We start from the raw sequence: 17,399 nt of genomic DNA on the forward strand, positions 1-17,399 counted from the left end.
AAGAAAAGTTGTGCATGAGTATCTCAGCGCTACACTGTAATCGAAGCACAGCGCCACCTCTACATTCAAAGGCTTTGCGATGTTTTTTCAGGAAAATATGCCTATAAATTTGTACAGTTCTTCAAAGTTTCTGCACGGATTAAAGGACCATTCAATTTGTTTTGGCTTTTTGTGAGACAACGTGTGGGATGTAGTAGGGATGGTGTCCCAACACAGCTTTTTCACTTTAGATGTGATACCAATATTGCGGCCTTCCATATTGGCAAAAACAAATATCGGTCCAATATCAGCACAAATCCGCGTACTTTTATAATAATAATAATGGATTCGATTTTATATAGCGCTTTTCAAGGTACCCAAAGCGCTTCAAAGTGAAGTGAACCCATTATTCATTCTCTCCTCAGTCACACGCTGGTGCTGGTACACCTGCAGTCACAGCTGCCCTGGGGTAGACTGATGGAAACGTGGGTACCAATTCACATTCATACACCAGTGTGGGCCGCACTGGAGGCAAGGTGGGTGGAGGCAACGTGTCTTGCCCGGGGTCACAACAACAGTGACTGGGTTGAGGGAGAGAGAGGGTCGAACCGCCAACCTTCTGGTTTCTGCACCTGCTCTACTTCTTGAGCCACTGCCGCTCGCCATCAATTATTTTGTAGTGCGGAATGTTAGAAAAGGCTTGTAGAAGAGGCTCAATCAAGTGATTTAGTGCAAATAGAGAACAAAAGTCATAACGTAGCGAGGCTCCAGGTTCTCAATTAAGCACTTAAACCGGCCAGGCTTTGTCATCAAGCACAATAATGTATCTATCTTTACCCATCTTTTCTGTTATAGCTAATGACTTTTTGCCATCCCGTGTGAGTTTCACGTGTTTTGCAAATGTTTCAGACAGCGTTGGTTCTTTCTTTCTTGTTTGCTATTTTTTGTGATGCTGTGTATGCTATTTTTTGTGATGCTGTGTCAAATACATGATGCGGTTGGTTGTATTAAACTTATTTGGTTCTGCACCACCAACTAAACTTGTGCATGACAAGTTTTGCGCTCAGTTGCCTCATCTTTTTTCGAACTTTCACGAAAAATACTGCCACTTGGCCGACATTACTACTATTCCTTGCTACGTTGTTAGCACACGTTGTTGTGATCATGTGGGGTCTGCCTGCGTAAAGCGCTGGAGCGGAGTCTGGAATGGCCTGCTTGTATCGGAGTGCTAATATCGGAGATTTCGGTGCAGTCCAGTATACAGTACAGGACAAAAGTTTGGACACACACAACATTCTACTAAGTGACCCTGACAAGTCACACCTGCGAAGTGAAAACCATTTCAGGTGACTACCTCATGAAGCTCATTTAGAGAACACCAAGGGTTTGCAGCGCTATCAAAAAAATTATAAAACGTATGTCTAAAAAGACATATTTAGAGTTATTTCACACTTTTTTCCTAAGTACATAATTCCCTGTGTTCATTCATAGTTTTGAGAATATACAATGTAAATAGTCACGCAAATAAAGAAAACACATTCTTGCAGAAAAAGGCCCAATATTTTGTTGCAGAACAACATGAATATGACTGCTTGACTCTAAGCATTGTCACATTGGCTTGACTGAGTATAAAAACGCCACAACACCACACTCACCAGGGTAACCAAAGTGCTGCGGAGAGCGAGGCATGATAGGTGACATCCCATGACGACTATAGGTTGGGGAGTCAATATAACCTGGACTGGAGCATCGCCTCTGCTTTATGTCCAGGCAGTCGTAATCCTTGGAAGACAGATGAGAGATTCAAAAAGGGCAAAATGAAAAGTCCAGTGGTTTCAAGTGTTTTAAGTGCTCTTCCAGTAAGACTGGGAAGAGGAATGCCTACCTGAGAATAGGGAGAGAATGTCCCAAGAGACTGCAGAATGAGTAAGACAGAAATGTTATTTATAATACAAAAGCGCAGCAATGCATCAGAAGAATATACTATGCAATAGCTCATGTATTTACAGTTGCACTGCCCCTTGGCAGGCTTCCATAGGCCTGTTAATCACAACAAAGCAGCTTTTTGTGCCTAGCTGAGATGAACGCTTTCAAACAGAGGATGAACTTGATGACTTTATAAAGAGCAACAGTAAGATAAGTAAGGATTTGTACTCATTTGAATCATGCAAATTTACATCCGAGTCAGTGGAAAGGAACAGGATAGGCAATCCCTTTTAAATGCATCTCAAAGTGGCAGTTATGTAAAGGGAACGGTTTGCTTGACTGATTTTTTTTTTCAAACAAGCACTCAAATTCCATATTACACTAATAAAGAAATGCAACCTGCAAAAAGACAAGCAGCTCACAGGCATTTTTTTAGAGTTTCCATTTGAATGTTTATGCCTGGAGTGTGTAGCAGTAGTACCTCCCCATAGATGTAAGTGTCTAGCCTGTCATCAGAGGTGTATCTGTGGTAGGGCTGGTATGAGGAGGATATGAGGTCTGGCTGCTGGACCGCATATATGGCCTTGATCTTTGGGAGAGCAGCTAGGTCCTTATAATCTAGGAACTCATGCTCCAATCTGGCCTGGAGAGAGGACACACACATACACCCACCAACACACACAACAGCAACCACATGAACGACACCCAGAAACAAAAGCATGGAAACTCCACAGTTGATGGCAAACAGAACATGCAGCTGCCGAGAACTATAAGCAAACCCACACAAGCCTGTGCAAGCATCTGCATAGTTGTGTGTGTGTGCAATGTGCATCATCAGAGCTACACTTGTACGCTGAAGGCTCTGACAGCAGTGTAAGTTGTTGACCTTCAGGAGGAAAGACAGCATATAGAGAGTGGGAGGGGGAGAGGAAACAGCATGGAAGGCAAGTGTGCTTACACTGCATTTGTCCCTCATCCATCACCTTAACCAGAAAGGTCATTGATTAAGAGATGAGAGCTGAGTAGGGCCGGGCAGAGAGCAGTGACTCCCGCGTGCATGCAGACAACACTTGACATATTCACACTGACAACACGCAGTAACACTCAGCAGTCCGCCATGACACATATCCCAAAAAATTCTGGGAGATTGACAGCCATCACTCAACTTTATTGAGTCCAAAATATGCCCCATAGAACTTATAGTATATTTGTAGGTCCAAAGATGACCATTACATTGTATCATTAACTTCTAATGATTTCTAATCTTAATTTACTTACCCATAGGTAAGTTAGGTTTTCATCAGTGTTTAATTTGGTTTGTCAGCAGGTTTACATAAAAACTACTTAATAGTTTTCCATAAAGCTTTGTAGAATAATGGTGGCATAAAGTTAATGCAGAAATTGCTTTGTTATTATCATTATTTCTCAGCAAGTAATGCATTAATCTTAATGACAACATTAAGAATGCTGTAGGAATGTAGGAATACTTCAACTTGGTGAAGGTACGTCTGCAACTGAGAGTTATTTTATTTTGTAGTAATTCAAAAATCCATTTAAAATCATCCTTTTTCTTTCGGTGGTTAGCGAGTGGTTAGCATGTTGGGCACACATTCAGGATATTGGGAAGACCTGGGTTCGAATCTCCGCTTGGGAATCTCTGTGTGGAGTTTGCGTGCGTGCGTACTCCGGTAGCCTCCCACATTCCAAAAACATGCATGTTAGGTTAATTGGTGACTCTAAATTGTCATTCCCTGTGTTCATTCATAGTTTTGAGAATTCTTTAATGTGAGTGTGAATGGTTGTTTGTCTATATGTGCCCTGCGATTGGCTGGCGACCAGTCCAGGATAGGCTCCAGCAAACCCCCGTGACCCTAAAGAGGATAAGCGGCATAGAAAAAGATTGGATGGCAATCTCTTTCATACATGCGTAAATCGTTCTTCCTGTGGCTAACAATCTTAAAAAAATGTCAATGGGTGTAAAATTCAAGTTAATACTGCCATGCTTTTGTTTTAAAATCTTATTTTCCACTGAACAGGAAGTCACTGTGTGCACATTTTAAGGCTGTGTAATTAGCCTAGTTTTGTTGTGGCTTCGCCGTAATGACGAAGTTGATAATATGAGAACTGCCAACCTGGAAGACATTTTATGAGTAACTGAAAAATAAGCAAGAAGTGAAGACAATGGTGTACAGGATAAGGTCATGTTGACAAGGGTTTTTTTTTCATTTATTTTGTTTCTAGCCACGTATCCTCAAATGTTATAGTGACGAATCTGCTCAATCGATGTGCAACCACCAACGGTTTACATCTCCCAGCTGACCAGGTGACTAGAATTAATCCCGGTTAGTACCTGGTTTCACCAATGGACAAGCATCAATAGCGAGTGCAGTCATAGCAAGCTGAGTCTCAGGACACTGATGATAAATGAAACATTGTGAAATCAATATTTACTGATATAAACCATTTGAGGAAAGACAACAAAACACAAATTGATGCAGGAAAGTATGTTTCTTGTCAGTGTTCAGCAAGAGACATGACAACACGAGTGAGCACAGACAGTGAAGAGGCCGAGGGAGTGAGCAGCCCTGACGTTGGTGCCTAACAGATAGCCCTCTGGTGTTTTCTGTGTTCCGATGTAAGCGTTAGCTAGGTGCCGGTGGATGCAAAAGTGATAATAAGGTGCAAACTTACACATATAACCCTATTGGGGGAGCCAATGGAGGAGCCTGGGGGAGAGATGGAGGTTTCTGACAGGCGTCTATGCTGTGAGGCGAAGTACAAAGCAATGAGGGTTCACATATATAATGTCTATTTTCATTCAACAAATATAAACTTTGAAGTTTATCTCACCCTTAGTCTCCTCTCTGCTCTTGATGCCTGTTTGCATAAAGGGTGCCATACCTCACATCCTGAGGAAAAGTTGACATTTAGCATTAACAGATGGATGCAATATGTTGTTGGTGCAGAGTGGTGTGTGTGTTACGTTTTACCCGTCAGGTACATTTCCTCTCCTTCTTTGAACATCATATTACAGCGGGCACAGCGGGCGCAGGTTGGATGGTAATGCTTCCCCCCAGCCTGAAGAAGAAGAGAACAAACACCATCATTAGCGGTTTTAAGCATGTGATCAGTTTAATACCTGACCACAATGGCCTCATAGTGCCTTGAGATACCATGAGACATCATCATAAGATAGTCTGTACTTGTTTCATCAGCTTGCAGCAATCACATGAAAGACCACTCCCATTTTCCTCCCTGCCATAATTAGCAAAGATCCCTGTGGGTCAGTCATATGAACATATGCAGGAGTGTGTGCTTTAGAGATAAGGAGGGAGGAATGTGCCCATGCAAGTGAAGGGCATGAGTGCATGTCTTTGGAACTCATTGATACAAACAGCATTTCATTTCAGCATCGTCTTGTCTAGTCCCAAGTCCTGATGTCTCACACATGTGTCCCTGTGGAGCTGATGTCTGAGGCATGACCCCAAACCATCACCTCTACCTTTCTGACACATCATCGGGGAACTGCTATTTATAGACACACTGCTGACATGAATGGTACGTGCCAAGGGGACTAAGCAGTTTCATCTGAATACACGAAGAATGTCTGTAGAAGGTAGTATTTTGTTGTTAACACAAACATCATGAGTGTACACACAGACCGCTGCAGAGAGTCTGTCTCCAAGACCTGCTTGTGTACTGTTTACTTGTTAATTGTATAAAAAATGCATCAGCAAAATTTCGCCCACCCATTCCATCTCCGGTTACTCTGCAAGAAAAACCAAGAGAGATGCATTTCCGTCTCATAATTCCCAAGCAGCAGAGAGCTTGGTGTCTGCGGCCATATGGTATTTGTACAACTGCTGGAACTCTCAGTAATGATGGTCTCATAGTCTGATGCATTAATAGACGGTTGTAAATTTAATATTGAACTGAGATGCTAAAGGAAGTGGTGAAACTAAAGTAGCGGAAGCTGCTCTCTCTTAGGTTTCTAGTTGTGTCTGTCGTTTGGAGCAATCCATTAGACTAATAACCTTTGCCTCCGTGCTACCGGGCACCCTGATTTACAAGATTTAAGATCAGCAGAGACAGATTTTGAGCAAACCCTCATGATTAGTTGTCAGAAGACTTCAAAAGTAGTGGTTGGATATACATAAAAAATATTCCTACAAAGGGAATTTTTAATAAACTCAGTGAAGTTATCACTTCAGGTTAAGGTTACTTTATTGCACCTGCAGTAAAACTTGCTATGCAGCCAAAAGGCCTAATACAGTCATCCAGAAAAAAGGCTATTCAAACTTTGAAAATGGCTCTAGCATTAATTAAGATCTTTCCTTGCCTTCAAGATTACACAAAAAGTGCCGATTTCCATTCAACATTGTGGAAGAGTGAGCTGGGGCTAAGGAAGATCTCATTAAAGATAAGTGTAGATATGAATACCTTCATTTCTAAAGTGCACTTGCAATTGATTTGGGAGCAGCCTTTTCTAGTTTAAGGCCAAACATGAATTGATTGTTATATTTATTTCAATTATTTCAATGGGAAAACAAAAACGGCTAAACATGCTCTATTGGTATCTACTAGGGACGTCCAATATCATCGGTTGATGTTGGCAAAAAATCAGATATCGCTTATCAGTATTGTTTTTTTCTGCTGAATGCAACAATGACAACAATAATAGCTCATAAGAGTTCCATTTTTGGCAGTACAATGCTATAGCTATTCATGTAAGAACTTGGTGCTTTTGGTTATTACCAAGAAAATCATGGAAGTTCCTCAGCTCTTAAATTTAACTCTTATGATCTATATTTGTTATCATTATTATATTTGTCCAAACAAATGTACCTTTAGTTGTACCAGGCATTCAAATGGATCAATAAACTGAAGAAACAAGGGTGGTCTAATCATTTTTTCCATGACTGTACATGCATGGTAGAGAAAGAGTGGGAGTGGGAGACTCACAGATAAAAGCTGACATGTCTCTGTGTCTATAAATAACTCAGTGAGGAACAAAGCACTTTACACCAACCGTTCTGATGAGCAAAGGAGCGTAGGGACAACAAGACACTGTGTGTGTGTGTATTTGTGTTGAGCACAGGGACAACAAGACCGCGTGTGTGTCTGTGTGTGTGTGTGTGTGTGTGTGTGTGTTGTATCCCACTTCCAAAAGACTCTTCCAAGGTATTTAATCAGCATCTGTACTAATCTCTTTCATTAGTTCCAATCCGACTCCTCTCATCATTTTTCCATTAACTTTTTCTTAAATTCGTTTGACTCTTCTCTGAAGGTCTACTTTTGCTTAACATCTCTTTACGGCCATATTTCAGTTGTAGCCCTGTTTCTTACACTGTACACATTATTATATATGATATGAAACATGTTATTCTTCTTCTATCCTTTTTTCCTGATTTTTCAATCATCCCACTTCAGGTCAGTCTTCCTCAGACAAAATTATCAATACAACATTTTGCCAGCATTATATAATAATGCAAAAATGTATTGGAAATGTGAGAAATTAATGAATATAAAAATTTGTTGTCTGATGAAGGTTTGATACAGTATATCTAATTCAGGGGTGTCCAAAGTGTGGCCCGAGGGGCCAACCCTTTTTTTTATTGGCCCCCGGCACACACACAAAAAAAAACACAAATGTAAAAAATAGAGCAAAAATGCACAATGTAAAGAGAAAAAGATGAAATGTTAATAACTAATGACATAAAGCTTTGTCTTTAAATATGATTTGATTTCATACTTTTTTATGTGTATACATTTTTTCACCAAATTTAAAAAATACTGTATATAACAATATCAAAGTATGCAGCCGTCAGTGAAAAAAGTTTGGACATCCCTGATCTAATTAATATGTTCAATGTAAATTATTCCTAATATGAAAATACAGTCAACAGTTATAAATGAATTTAGCATAAAAATAATAATCCTTTTACATGTTTAATGTTTTAAAATACCACAAGTCCCTTATTTATGTTTCTCTCAGCTTTTAACGGAAGATAACATAGTATAGTATAACGATATATTTACACAAAGTGCATCATCGGTGGATTGCCTTCAATTTAAGTTTAGCTTATTGACAAATTTGGCCACTCGATTTTGACCTGTGTGCATCAATCAGACAAAGTACAGAAAAATTAGTATTAAAAATGATCCTTTTTGTCAATCACCTGCTCCAAGGTTGTCGGCACTTGGTTTATTAACATAAAGTATTGGTGTTGCGACTCTTAAATGAACGTACCATAAATAGTAAAGCAGCCAATTGCTGCAAACACAACAAAATATAACAAGTTGTCAGTGTTTTTTTAGATACTGCACACAGGCAAAGAATATTTCCTTCCTCATCGCTAAAAGGTAAGCGTGGCATTAAGCACAGCAATATCAACTTGTCTTATCCTTAACGCCTGCTTTCCAAAACAGTGTAAGTGTGTTTGTTGAACTACAGTACAGCGGCAGATGTTTTTTTTTTTTTGGTTGGTTAAGCGTGTCAAAATGTTTATCACTCTCCCATCGTAAGTCACACACTCCCCAAGCACAGCAGGGCTTAAACTGAGCCGAGGATGAAAAAGTGACTGCTCAATTGTGATAAGGCTGATTATGCTCAGTTAGCACAGTAAGCTCCCATTTGGGTATTTCTCAATTACTGCACAGATTTGCCTAGCTAAATCTCTGTTAGCATTGTGTTACTGAAGAAATGGTGCTGCATCCTCACCTCCAGAACCCTTCCACTTATATATCTGCTGCAGGCCTCACATTTCACCCCATACTGGGCATGATAGTCTGCCTCACAGTACGGCACTCCATCTCTGCAACATACAACACATGAAAAAAAACTTCTCAAGAGTTGGAAAAGAGTTGAAAAGCAAACAACGTAGAAGAATGTCATTTTAAATAATTCATATTTCTTTCACTTTCTGTTGTCCCTTTCATGCATACTTGCTGATGTACTCTCCGGTGAGGACCATGTTGCATGTCTGACATCTGAAGCAGCTGACGTGCCACTGCTTCTCCAGCGCCAGCAGAGATTGACCTTGCTTGATCTCTGCTCCACATCCGGCACAGTCTGGACAAAAAGAGCAAGTACTGATTGAGGTGGAAATTGGGCAGTAGAACACAAAAGAAAAAAAAAAGTATTGGAGGAAACATATGCACAAGTAGTAGCAGTGTTCAGCTAAAGTGCAATTTGATTTCTTTAAAAAGGCCTAAAAAAGCTTTTTTTGTGCAGTTTTGTACCCCTCAAGTTAATCAATAACTGTGGTAATGCTGAGCTTAGCTACCTGTTTCTCATATTTTAAATCAGTCACATAAAATCACTGCTTCAAACAGGTATGCATCTCTCTTGGTATTTCCCTCACCTGCAGTGAAGAGCAATTTTTTATACAAGCACACTGTACATTCCAATTCCCTACCTCAGCAGGTGTTATTGAGAACATCAGGAACAGGATGAGTTAGATAATGAGGCCACAAATGATGCATGGCTCCAGAGTATCACAATATTGAGGATAAGTCACTTTGTTTCCATTAGGAAACGAATGTGTCTTCAGGGCAATCTTTATAGATGTGATCTACTGGTCCTGGGAGAAGCATGCACGCTGGCAAAGGGACTACTCCACTCTGCACACTATCAGACAAGGCAAAACTGCACTTTACTGTGAAAAACTGCTGCACATCAAATCTGTTTGCTGATGGCAAATATATTTGAACTGTCATTAGTGGCGATAACTCTGGATCCATCCAGCCAAGATTTAACTCTGCTGTCTGAACCGACCCCACTGAGTCACGATAGCTGCTGTTTTATGCTGACTGATGAAAATGTGCAGCAAGTAAAACTGCAGAATGAGGCAATAAAATATTTTCGCTTTAGCCGTTATTTCATAATTACGAACTTTTTTTTTTTAAACTTTATTAAGCCAGGCATAATTTACAGTTAAAATGCAACCAATTGTGTTTACCTTTGTGATAATTTGGGTAAAATAAGATGAATAAAATTTCACTTTGAAAATGAAATGTCTGGTCGTCGATGACCACAGTGCATATCACCAGGCTTCTTCCAGCTATGGCACAGTGTATATACCAGGGGTCACCAACGTGGTGCCCGCGGGCAACAGGTAGCCCCCCACGACCACATGAGGTGCCCGCAAGCCTGCTTTTCATTCAGGTTTTCAGTTAATAATGAAAGAACAGTAGAAAGAAATGCATTCTGAAATACAAAATGTGAGTTGTGGACACCAGCATTTTGTTAATGTTCTGGTAAAACAAGCATATTCGCTTTGTTTGGGTTTAAAATAAGCTCTGAAAATAAATGTTACAAAAATGAGTAGCTCTTGGCCATTTTCATTTTGTAAAAGTAGCTCTCACAAGGAAAAACGTTGGTGACCCCTGGTATATACTATATGTATAATCAGTGTTTGCCTGCCATAAATAAATTTGGACTGCCACAGATACATTTTGCGCTAACATTTTTTTAAATTTAGATTTGGCACTACCTATTTGCCCTTGCTCTGTAAAGCTTGTCGTTACAATTCCATACAGTAGTGGGCTCTAATTAAAAAACATATTTAGAAGGTCATGAACAGGTTTTCTATGCTCTTAAATAGGAAAATATTTCATCTATAAATAAGGAATCCTACTTTGCGTAAATTCACTTATCACGGACACCATAAACGAGGGATTACTGTAACTATTTTAATGCCAATGTGGAGAAGTACAAACACACAGAATGTAAATGTGATCCAGATCAAACTGAAGTGCGTGGATGGCTACAAATCCTATGTAACTCCCAGCTGAATACAATAATATGAATGGGTTGTATAATAAACAAACGCACTCCTACTACTGCCACTTGTGCATGCATTTGCATTCTTACAAATCACTCTCATGTCACAGAAGTGCAGCGGGACAAACAGAGGATTCCATTTCAATTCTACACCGTCACACTCTCTGACAGAGTGATGAACACACATCCAGGGAGCCATTTGGATTTGGGTCTCATGAATGGATCAATCTGTGGACGACAGTAACTTACTGCTGATCCACCATCTTTTATTACAGCTCAGTCATTGAGCAGGAGACTGTGCTTATACACCGTAACACACAGTAAGCAAATGATTCACTATCAATCAGCGGTGCTTTGCTGCGTGTTCAGTTGCTTCTTTTCCTAAATTTTATCAAGAGTAGGACATACTAGCACACTACATTATGTGCCCAAAACGGCACACAATCTAGGCAGCTCATTCGTCAAACAAATCAAAAATGTGTCAGGATATACAGTAAGTGTGTGAGATTAGTGTTTGATAATGATGACACATATCTGAGCCTATCTCACAAGAATAAAACGTACAAGAAGTCGAACATAGATGAAATGGCACATGCTGTATTGCCTCAAATAGTCGTCTCCACTCTTATTGATACCATGCCTCAATTAAAAGCGTCATGCCTCAAGAAAAAATAGGTGTACGTGACTATAATTAACACTATCAAGACTACTTGAAAAAAGATTTATTTTATGATGGAGTTTTTACAAAAAAATGTTAGTTGTTCAACAGATCCTCAGAAAAAAATCAGTGCGTCCAACAAATGAAGTCGATGTCATGTTGCTCACATGACATTCATGTATAAATATCATCCTACTCTTGACGTTTCATGCATGTTGACAGTGACAAACGAATGAGTGTGTTTGGGCACCATCATTCTCACTGTGCAGATTGTTCTGACAGAAACTTGATTAGCTAAATGTGCTAAGTGGGCTAATGGACACATCAAATTAGAGGCTGTGTCTGGTGGCTCTCAGCAGAAGAGACAAAGCGAAGCAGATGCAGGACTTACGGCTGGGTCCATGGATTTTGATAGGTTCATTTGGCTTAACGAGTGAGTGAGAGCACTGCTGGCACACGCAGTCCTTTCCACTGAATGTCACTCTGTCTCCGATGGGAAAGGGTTTGCTGTGGAGGTGAAAACACCCACACGGGGTGAATTAGAAAACTACCACACAGCTGTAATATCATGTATTAGGTTTCTGAAGACACCTGAATGCAGGAAAGGGAAACTGGCAGGAGCATGAGTGAATGGTAGGCAGTATTTTATAGTGCAAACAAACACTTAATAGAGTCTAATGACTGAAAACTGATTCTCACACATAGGCAATGCATTAATACGAAGTTGGCTTGTACAATGTGATTAACAAGCTCATGATGGAAGCCTAAACCCCATAAGCACGGCGAGAACATGCAAACTCCACTTAACGGAGATTCAAACCTTCAATCTCCTGAATGTGAAGCCAACAAGCTCCCCCTTCGATCACCGTGCATCCCTCATTCTGACATATCTTGACCAAATGTAGTTTACATTCATTACAAATCATGCATCATGTATTAAAACACAATAAGAATCAAAGTGCGGACACCCTTTCCTCTGCTTTTCTAACGGACTGATTGATTTCCCCATGACTGAGAAGGATGTACGAATGAATGGGGAGCTAAAAGGCTTAGAGAAGGCTGTTTAAAATGACATAGACAGCAATAATCCTTTTTATTCCGCCACCAGGGCCTGGAAACGGAGCCAAGGCCTAGAAGGAGTCACCAGCGGAGCTCGCAGTCAGCACACATTGTGCTTGTTACGTACCCCGAGGCAGATGTGCTCTCTCTGCCTTGGTTCAGTACAAGTGTGTGTCAGCCCCCGTTTCTGTTTGGTGCACCTGTCCCTGACTTACCTTGCCAAATGCCGAGAGCCCACTTTTGTTCTCCCCACTAAGGATGATTGAAATTATATCTCCAGCAATAGCTGGTGGGCATGCCCCAGAAAGCAGGTCTAGCAAATGTTAAAAGTATTTTTTTCCTTTTACATTAGGCATATAATTATCAAGAATGAGTTTGAGTTGGGCTTACTTTTGTAGTTTATGAAATGACTGCATTCTCCATCTGAGGCAATTTATGTAGGCGATAGTTTGTAAAGAAAGCTGGACATCAGCCAAAAGATGCTCACTCATTTATTATTGACCTTTATTTGTGTGATATATCAGAAAACCTGACATACTTTACATTTTTATTTACTTTTCTTTCAGTTTTATGTTGCTGCCTTTTTCTGAAAAAGAATAACTCTTCCGCTGAGCAGGAATATTTTGCTTTATGGAATATTTTTTGGGCCGCACGGTGGCCTACTTGTTAGCATGCCGGCGTCGCAGTCAGGAGAGCTAAGCTTTGAGTCTCGGTTGAAACAAGCTCTATGTGGGACGTTTGCTTCCACATTCCAAAAAAGATGGATGTTATGCTAATTGGAGATTCTCTAAATTGTTCATAGGTGTGAATGGTTGTTTGTCCATATGTGCCCCATCAAACAATTGTAAATACTAGTCAATGACAACACAACTGAACACAAAATACACATTTTAAATTAAACTTTCATTATTACGAGAGAAAAAAAATTAACCTACATGGCCCTGTGTGAAAAAGTGATTGCCCCCTAAACCTAATAACTGGTTGGGCCACCCTTAGCAGCAACAACTGCAATCAAGCGTTTGCAATAACTTGCAATGAGTCTCTTACAAAGCTGTGGAGGACTTTTGGCCCACTCATTTTTGCGGAATTGTAATTCCGCCACATTGGAGGGTTTTTGAGCATGAAGCACCGTTTTAAGGTCATGCCAAAGCGCCTCAATAGAATTCAGGTCAGGACTTCTACTAGACCACTCCAAAGTAGTCAGAGGTGAACTTACTGGTGTGTTTTGGATCATTGTTGTGGATAATTTGGATAATTACGTGTCTGATATCGGAGGTGAGTGACTTATGAGCGGATGTGATGTATGACCTTGTCCTTACCAGTGTGTTTCTCTCTGGGTACTTTGCTTTGTCAGCAACGCTTTAAAATTTTACACACTTAACATGTTTAATGCATTGCTTAACGAGCCACAAAAGGGAGGCTATTTCTGGTCATACTTACATACGCTCTTTTGATCACTCCCAATGAAAACATGAGAAGAAAAACCTGCTCTGATTGTGTTAGAGTTGAAGCCATGATGACAGTGAGTAATGTTGGCGATGCAGTGAAGGACCATGTGATGACAAAGACAAGGGAGATGGTGATTATAACAATAAATAAATAAATCAAATAATAATAAAGAGGACTAAGGAGGAAGGTAGAGCAGGCGTTGAGAGTAAAGATGTCTGGGGAGTAGGGTGGGGCAAAACAAGTTGTAATGCCAGTGATAAATCATCAATGAATCCACAATTTGTATACGCATCAAAATATCTTCGTCCCGTGCCAATTGGCAGTTCAAATTTCATGGCTTCACTCTATCACGGTTTTTCAAAATAATTCATAAATAAACACTGTTTTGTGGTTGAATATGGCCTATTATACGTTTTAAAAACGGCATACTTGACTTTTTCATACCGTGGTATGCCTTGAAACCAGTAACTGGCCCATGCCTATAAAAGACATATGTCTTGTGTCGATTTCATATAAAAAAAGGCTGACTGATTTACAGCCATTCTGACGTGGTGTTACTCAGCTGCCATTACATTACATTGACGAGACAATAGCCACTGCAGGAAGTATGCTGTCCAGAAAAAAAAAAAAAACAAGGAACTTTAAATTGTGCTTTACAGTTAATTATTTACAGGTTGAATTTCAGAAAAAAAGACACTATGAAGTTATCAAACCGAAGTCCATCCTCATCCTACAAATGGGCTTAGCCGTCTCCAAAACTATATATAGAAATACTGTATATTCGTTGCCCAACCTAAGGATGGAAAACACCAAGAATAGAAAAGGACTGTGAGCAATGTGACAAAGGGCAAATGGGGTCGAAAAGAAGAGCGTTCCTTTGCTTGCACTCTTCTAGTTGAGTTCACATATTCTGACATAACCCCACTACTGACCATCGGTGAACAGTTGGTGTCAGTCCATCTCTCTCAGTGTAGGAGGGAAGGGAAGTAAAAAGTGAAGTAAAATAAGAGGGATGCTAACTCTGGTTTGTTCAAAAGGAGCTCAACATGAACCATGGAAGGCCAGGAGAGAGATGGCCTACTTTTTCTGAAGCAAACAGCGTGACACACTACAGTAGGTCAACTCTCTTAAGAAAATGTGTTTCAACTCTACAAAATGACAGACTGCTTGATTTTACCAGTCATTTGTCTTGATTTATCAGCTGTGGAAACATGAATGATTGTTTATCTTCCCATCCTCACAACTGTGATTGTGTGTAGGTGAGTGTGTTCACTGTGTACCTGCAGACACTGCAGACAAAGCACTTGGGGTGGTAAGTCCGTCCCAGAGCCGAGACCACCTCGCCTGTGATGAAGGTGTCACAACGGTCGCAACGTGTCCCGTACAGACGCTGGTAGTCCGCCGTGCAGATGTACTCGCCCTTCTTCTGAAAGAAGCCTGACCTCGCCAGATCACAGTTGCACACTGTGGAGAGAGGAGTGGAAAGATGTTGCTTGTGTTTGGATCTGACACAAAACAATACGGAGATCCCTTGTTTATTGCGGTTTCCTGGTTCCATACCCGAATGTGAATTTCCGTGAAGTAGGATTCCTTATTTACTGTATAAATCAAATATTTTCCTAGTTAAAACATAGAAAACCTGTTCACGACCTTCTAAATATAGTTTTTAACATTATTAGAGCCCTGTAGACATGAACTAACACCCCTATAGTCACCTTTACACTGGTATTACACAACATAGTAGACATAATAAGAGTAAATAAGCTAGTCAAACACTAGATAGGACAGCTCTAGTCTAGCCTGCCTGGATGAGGCGAAACATCTTCCAAGACAACCTGAACAGTCCAGTTGCGATCGATTTGATGCCCTGAGAATTACAAATTATAGTCAACGCAAAACCTGGTACGTGTTGTGCTGTCATTTTTGTTCGTACAGTGTGTGGAGTGAGTGTTCTGTGTGACCCTCCTTCATGCTCCATTGTATTGTTAAGCTCATTACAGGTTCCGTATTGACTATTGACTCTTTAACTATTGACTCTAAAAGCAAGCTGAAGTACCTCTCGCTATCTCTTGTGCAACGTAAGATCACCACAATAGCATGCAAACACAGTTGTCCCTCGCGACACCGGCGGTTCGAATTCCGTGGCTTCACTCTATAATGGTTATTAATTAATTAATTAATTAATTAATAAATCATACTGTTTTGTGGTTGAATAATATTATTATTAAAATATATTATTAGTCAAATATATCCATAATTAGTCAAATTGTACAAATTGTTTTGCCTAAATTAAGCAATTTTAAGCAGAAAAATGGCTAAATAAATGAAGTACAATACAAATACAAGCTATTAAGAAGACAACTGAACTTGTGAATGCAGTGCTCTACATTGGCCGCTAGGTATCAGTAGTTGTTGGTGAGACAAGCACCAGGCTTGATCGCCGCACAACAGGCACAATAATAATAACAGAATAGTAATGTCTTAATTTCCCTGATTATATATACTATATTGGAATAAAATACGGATGGAAAGGTGACTTTATGGATGTTATATTTCATGTCTAGAGGGTCTTATAATGTTAAAAAACTGATTTAGAAACTGGTTTTCCATGCCATAACTATGACAATATTCCATTAATAAAGAAGGACCCCTACTTCTTGGAAGTTCACTTAATACAATCATGTGTGGAACCAATTGACCGCGATGTACAGTATGAGGGATTACAATATACTGTATGTGTTACTTTAGGCTCCAATAGTTTGATAATCTACATGTGTCAAAATGAAAAGTACATCAAGCTAGCGTGCTAATACTGCTGCATCCCTGCATCTTTCAGTTTGGGAGTGGCTATTTTCAAGCATCTGAAGTGACTCATGAGGTTCTGTTCATGTCTCACCGTTGAGGGCGTGGACATTGTTTCACAACAATAATAGCAGAATGGAATGCGCTTTTGCTACATTTGTTGTGTTTAAAGAAGGCAATGTAATTGATGCATAACTGTGTAACTTTTTTCTTGGGGCGCTTTCTTAAATGTTTATTTAAAGAAACATTATATATAAATATTGCATATTGCCTAGAACTCGAGAGGCAAATGCGGCTAAATCCAGAGAACAGACAATGATGATTTTACATCATACAGGATGCCTGTGAATATTATCATTCATTCAGGTCACTGTATTTTCAGGGCATAGAACCAATCACAAATGAACTGTTCAAGTTGGCTTAGAAGACGTTTCACCTCCCTTCCGAGCAGGCTTCATCAGTTCATGCTCAATGACTAGATATTGGATCTGTCAGAATTTCTATGTACACAGAATGATGATTTTGTAAAAATGTCGTATTTATTTTCCCAATGAGATTTTTTAAAATGCTAACCTAATGTTTATTTATGGTTTTTGTTTTGTTTTGTCATCTTTCTTTTAGAAGTGTGTATTGTGGATAAGGCCTCTTTTTATCTGCTTGTGTGATTAGTTGTGCAGTGTGCGTGTTTGTCAACCCAATTTTCTATTGTGGCAATATAATGATTTAATCAGTGGCAAAGTA

The 17,399-nt window shown here is 39.8% G+C and overlaps 1 protein-coding gene across 2 annotated transcripts in view; it reads right to left on the reverse strand.

Annotated features, from left to right (window-relative positions):
- ablim3 (actin binding LIM protein family, member 3) overlaps positions 1-17,399 on the reverse strand; it is a 58,235-nt gene that overhangs the window by 11,228 nt on the left and 29,608 nt on the right. For both annotated transcript variants that reach the window (XM_054791268.1, XM_054791269.1), the window contains exons 3-12: positions 15,137-15,320; positions 11,740-11,855; positions 8,851-8,977; positions 8,627-8,720; positions 4,896-4,983; positions 4,756-4,814; positions 4,597-4,668; positions 2,387-2,548; positions 1,865-1,894; positions 1,635-1,761 (exon numbers count right to left, since the gene is read on the reverse strand). In XM_054791268.1, coding sequence (XP_054647243.1) covers positions 1,635-1,761; positions 1,865-1,894; positions 2,387-2,548; positions 4,597-4,668; positions 4,756-4,814; positions 4,896-4,983; positions 8,627-8,720; positions 8,851-8,977; positions 11,740-11,855; positions 15,137-15,320 — 1,059 coding nt within the window. The remainder of the gene's footprint in view (positions 1-1,634; positions 1,762-1,864; positions 1,895-2,386; positions 2,549-4,596; positions 4,669-4,755; positions 4,815-4,895; positions 4,984-8,626; positions 8,721-8,850; positions 8,978-11,739; positions 11,856-15,136; positions 15,321-17,399) is intronic.

Source organism: Dunckerocampus dactyliophorus, chromosome 11 (assembly GCF_027744805.1).
Source record: "Dunckerocampus dactyliophorus isolate RoL2022-P2 chromosome 11, RoL_Ddac_1.1, whole genome shotgun sequence".
NCBI lineage: Eukaryota > Metazoa > Chordata > Actinopteri > Syngnathiformes > Syngnathidae > Dunckerocampus > Dunckerocampus dactyliophorus.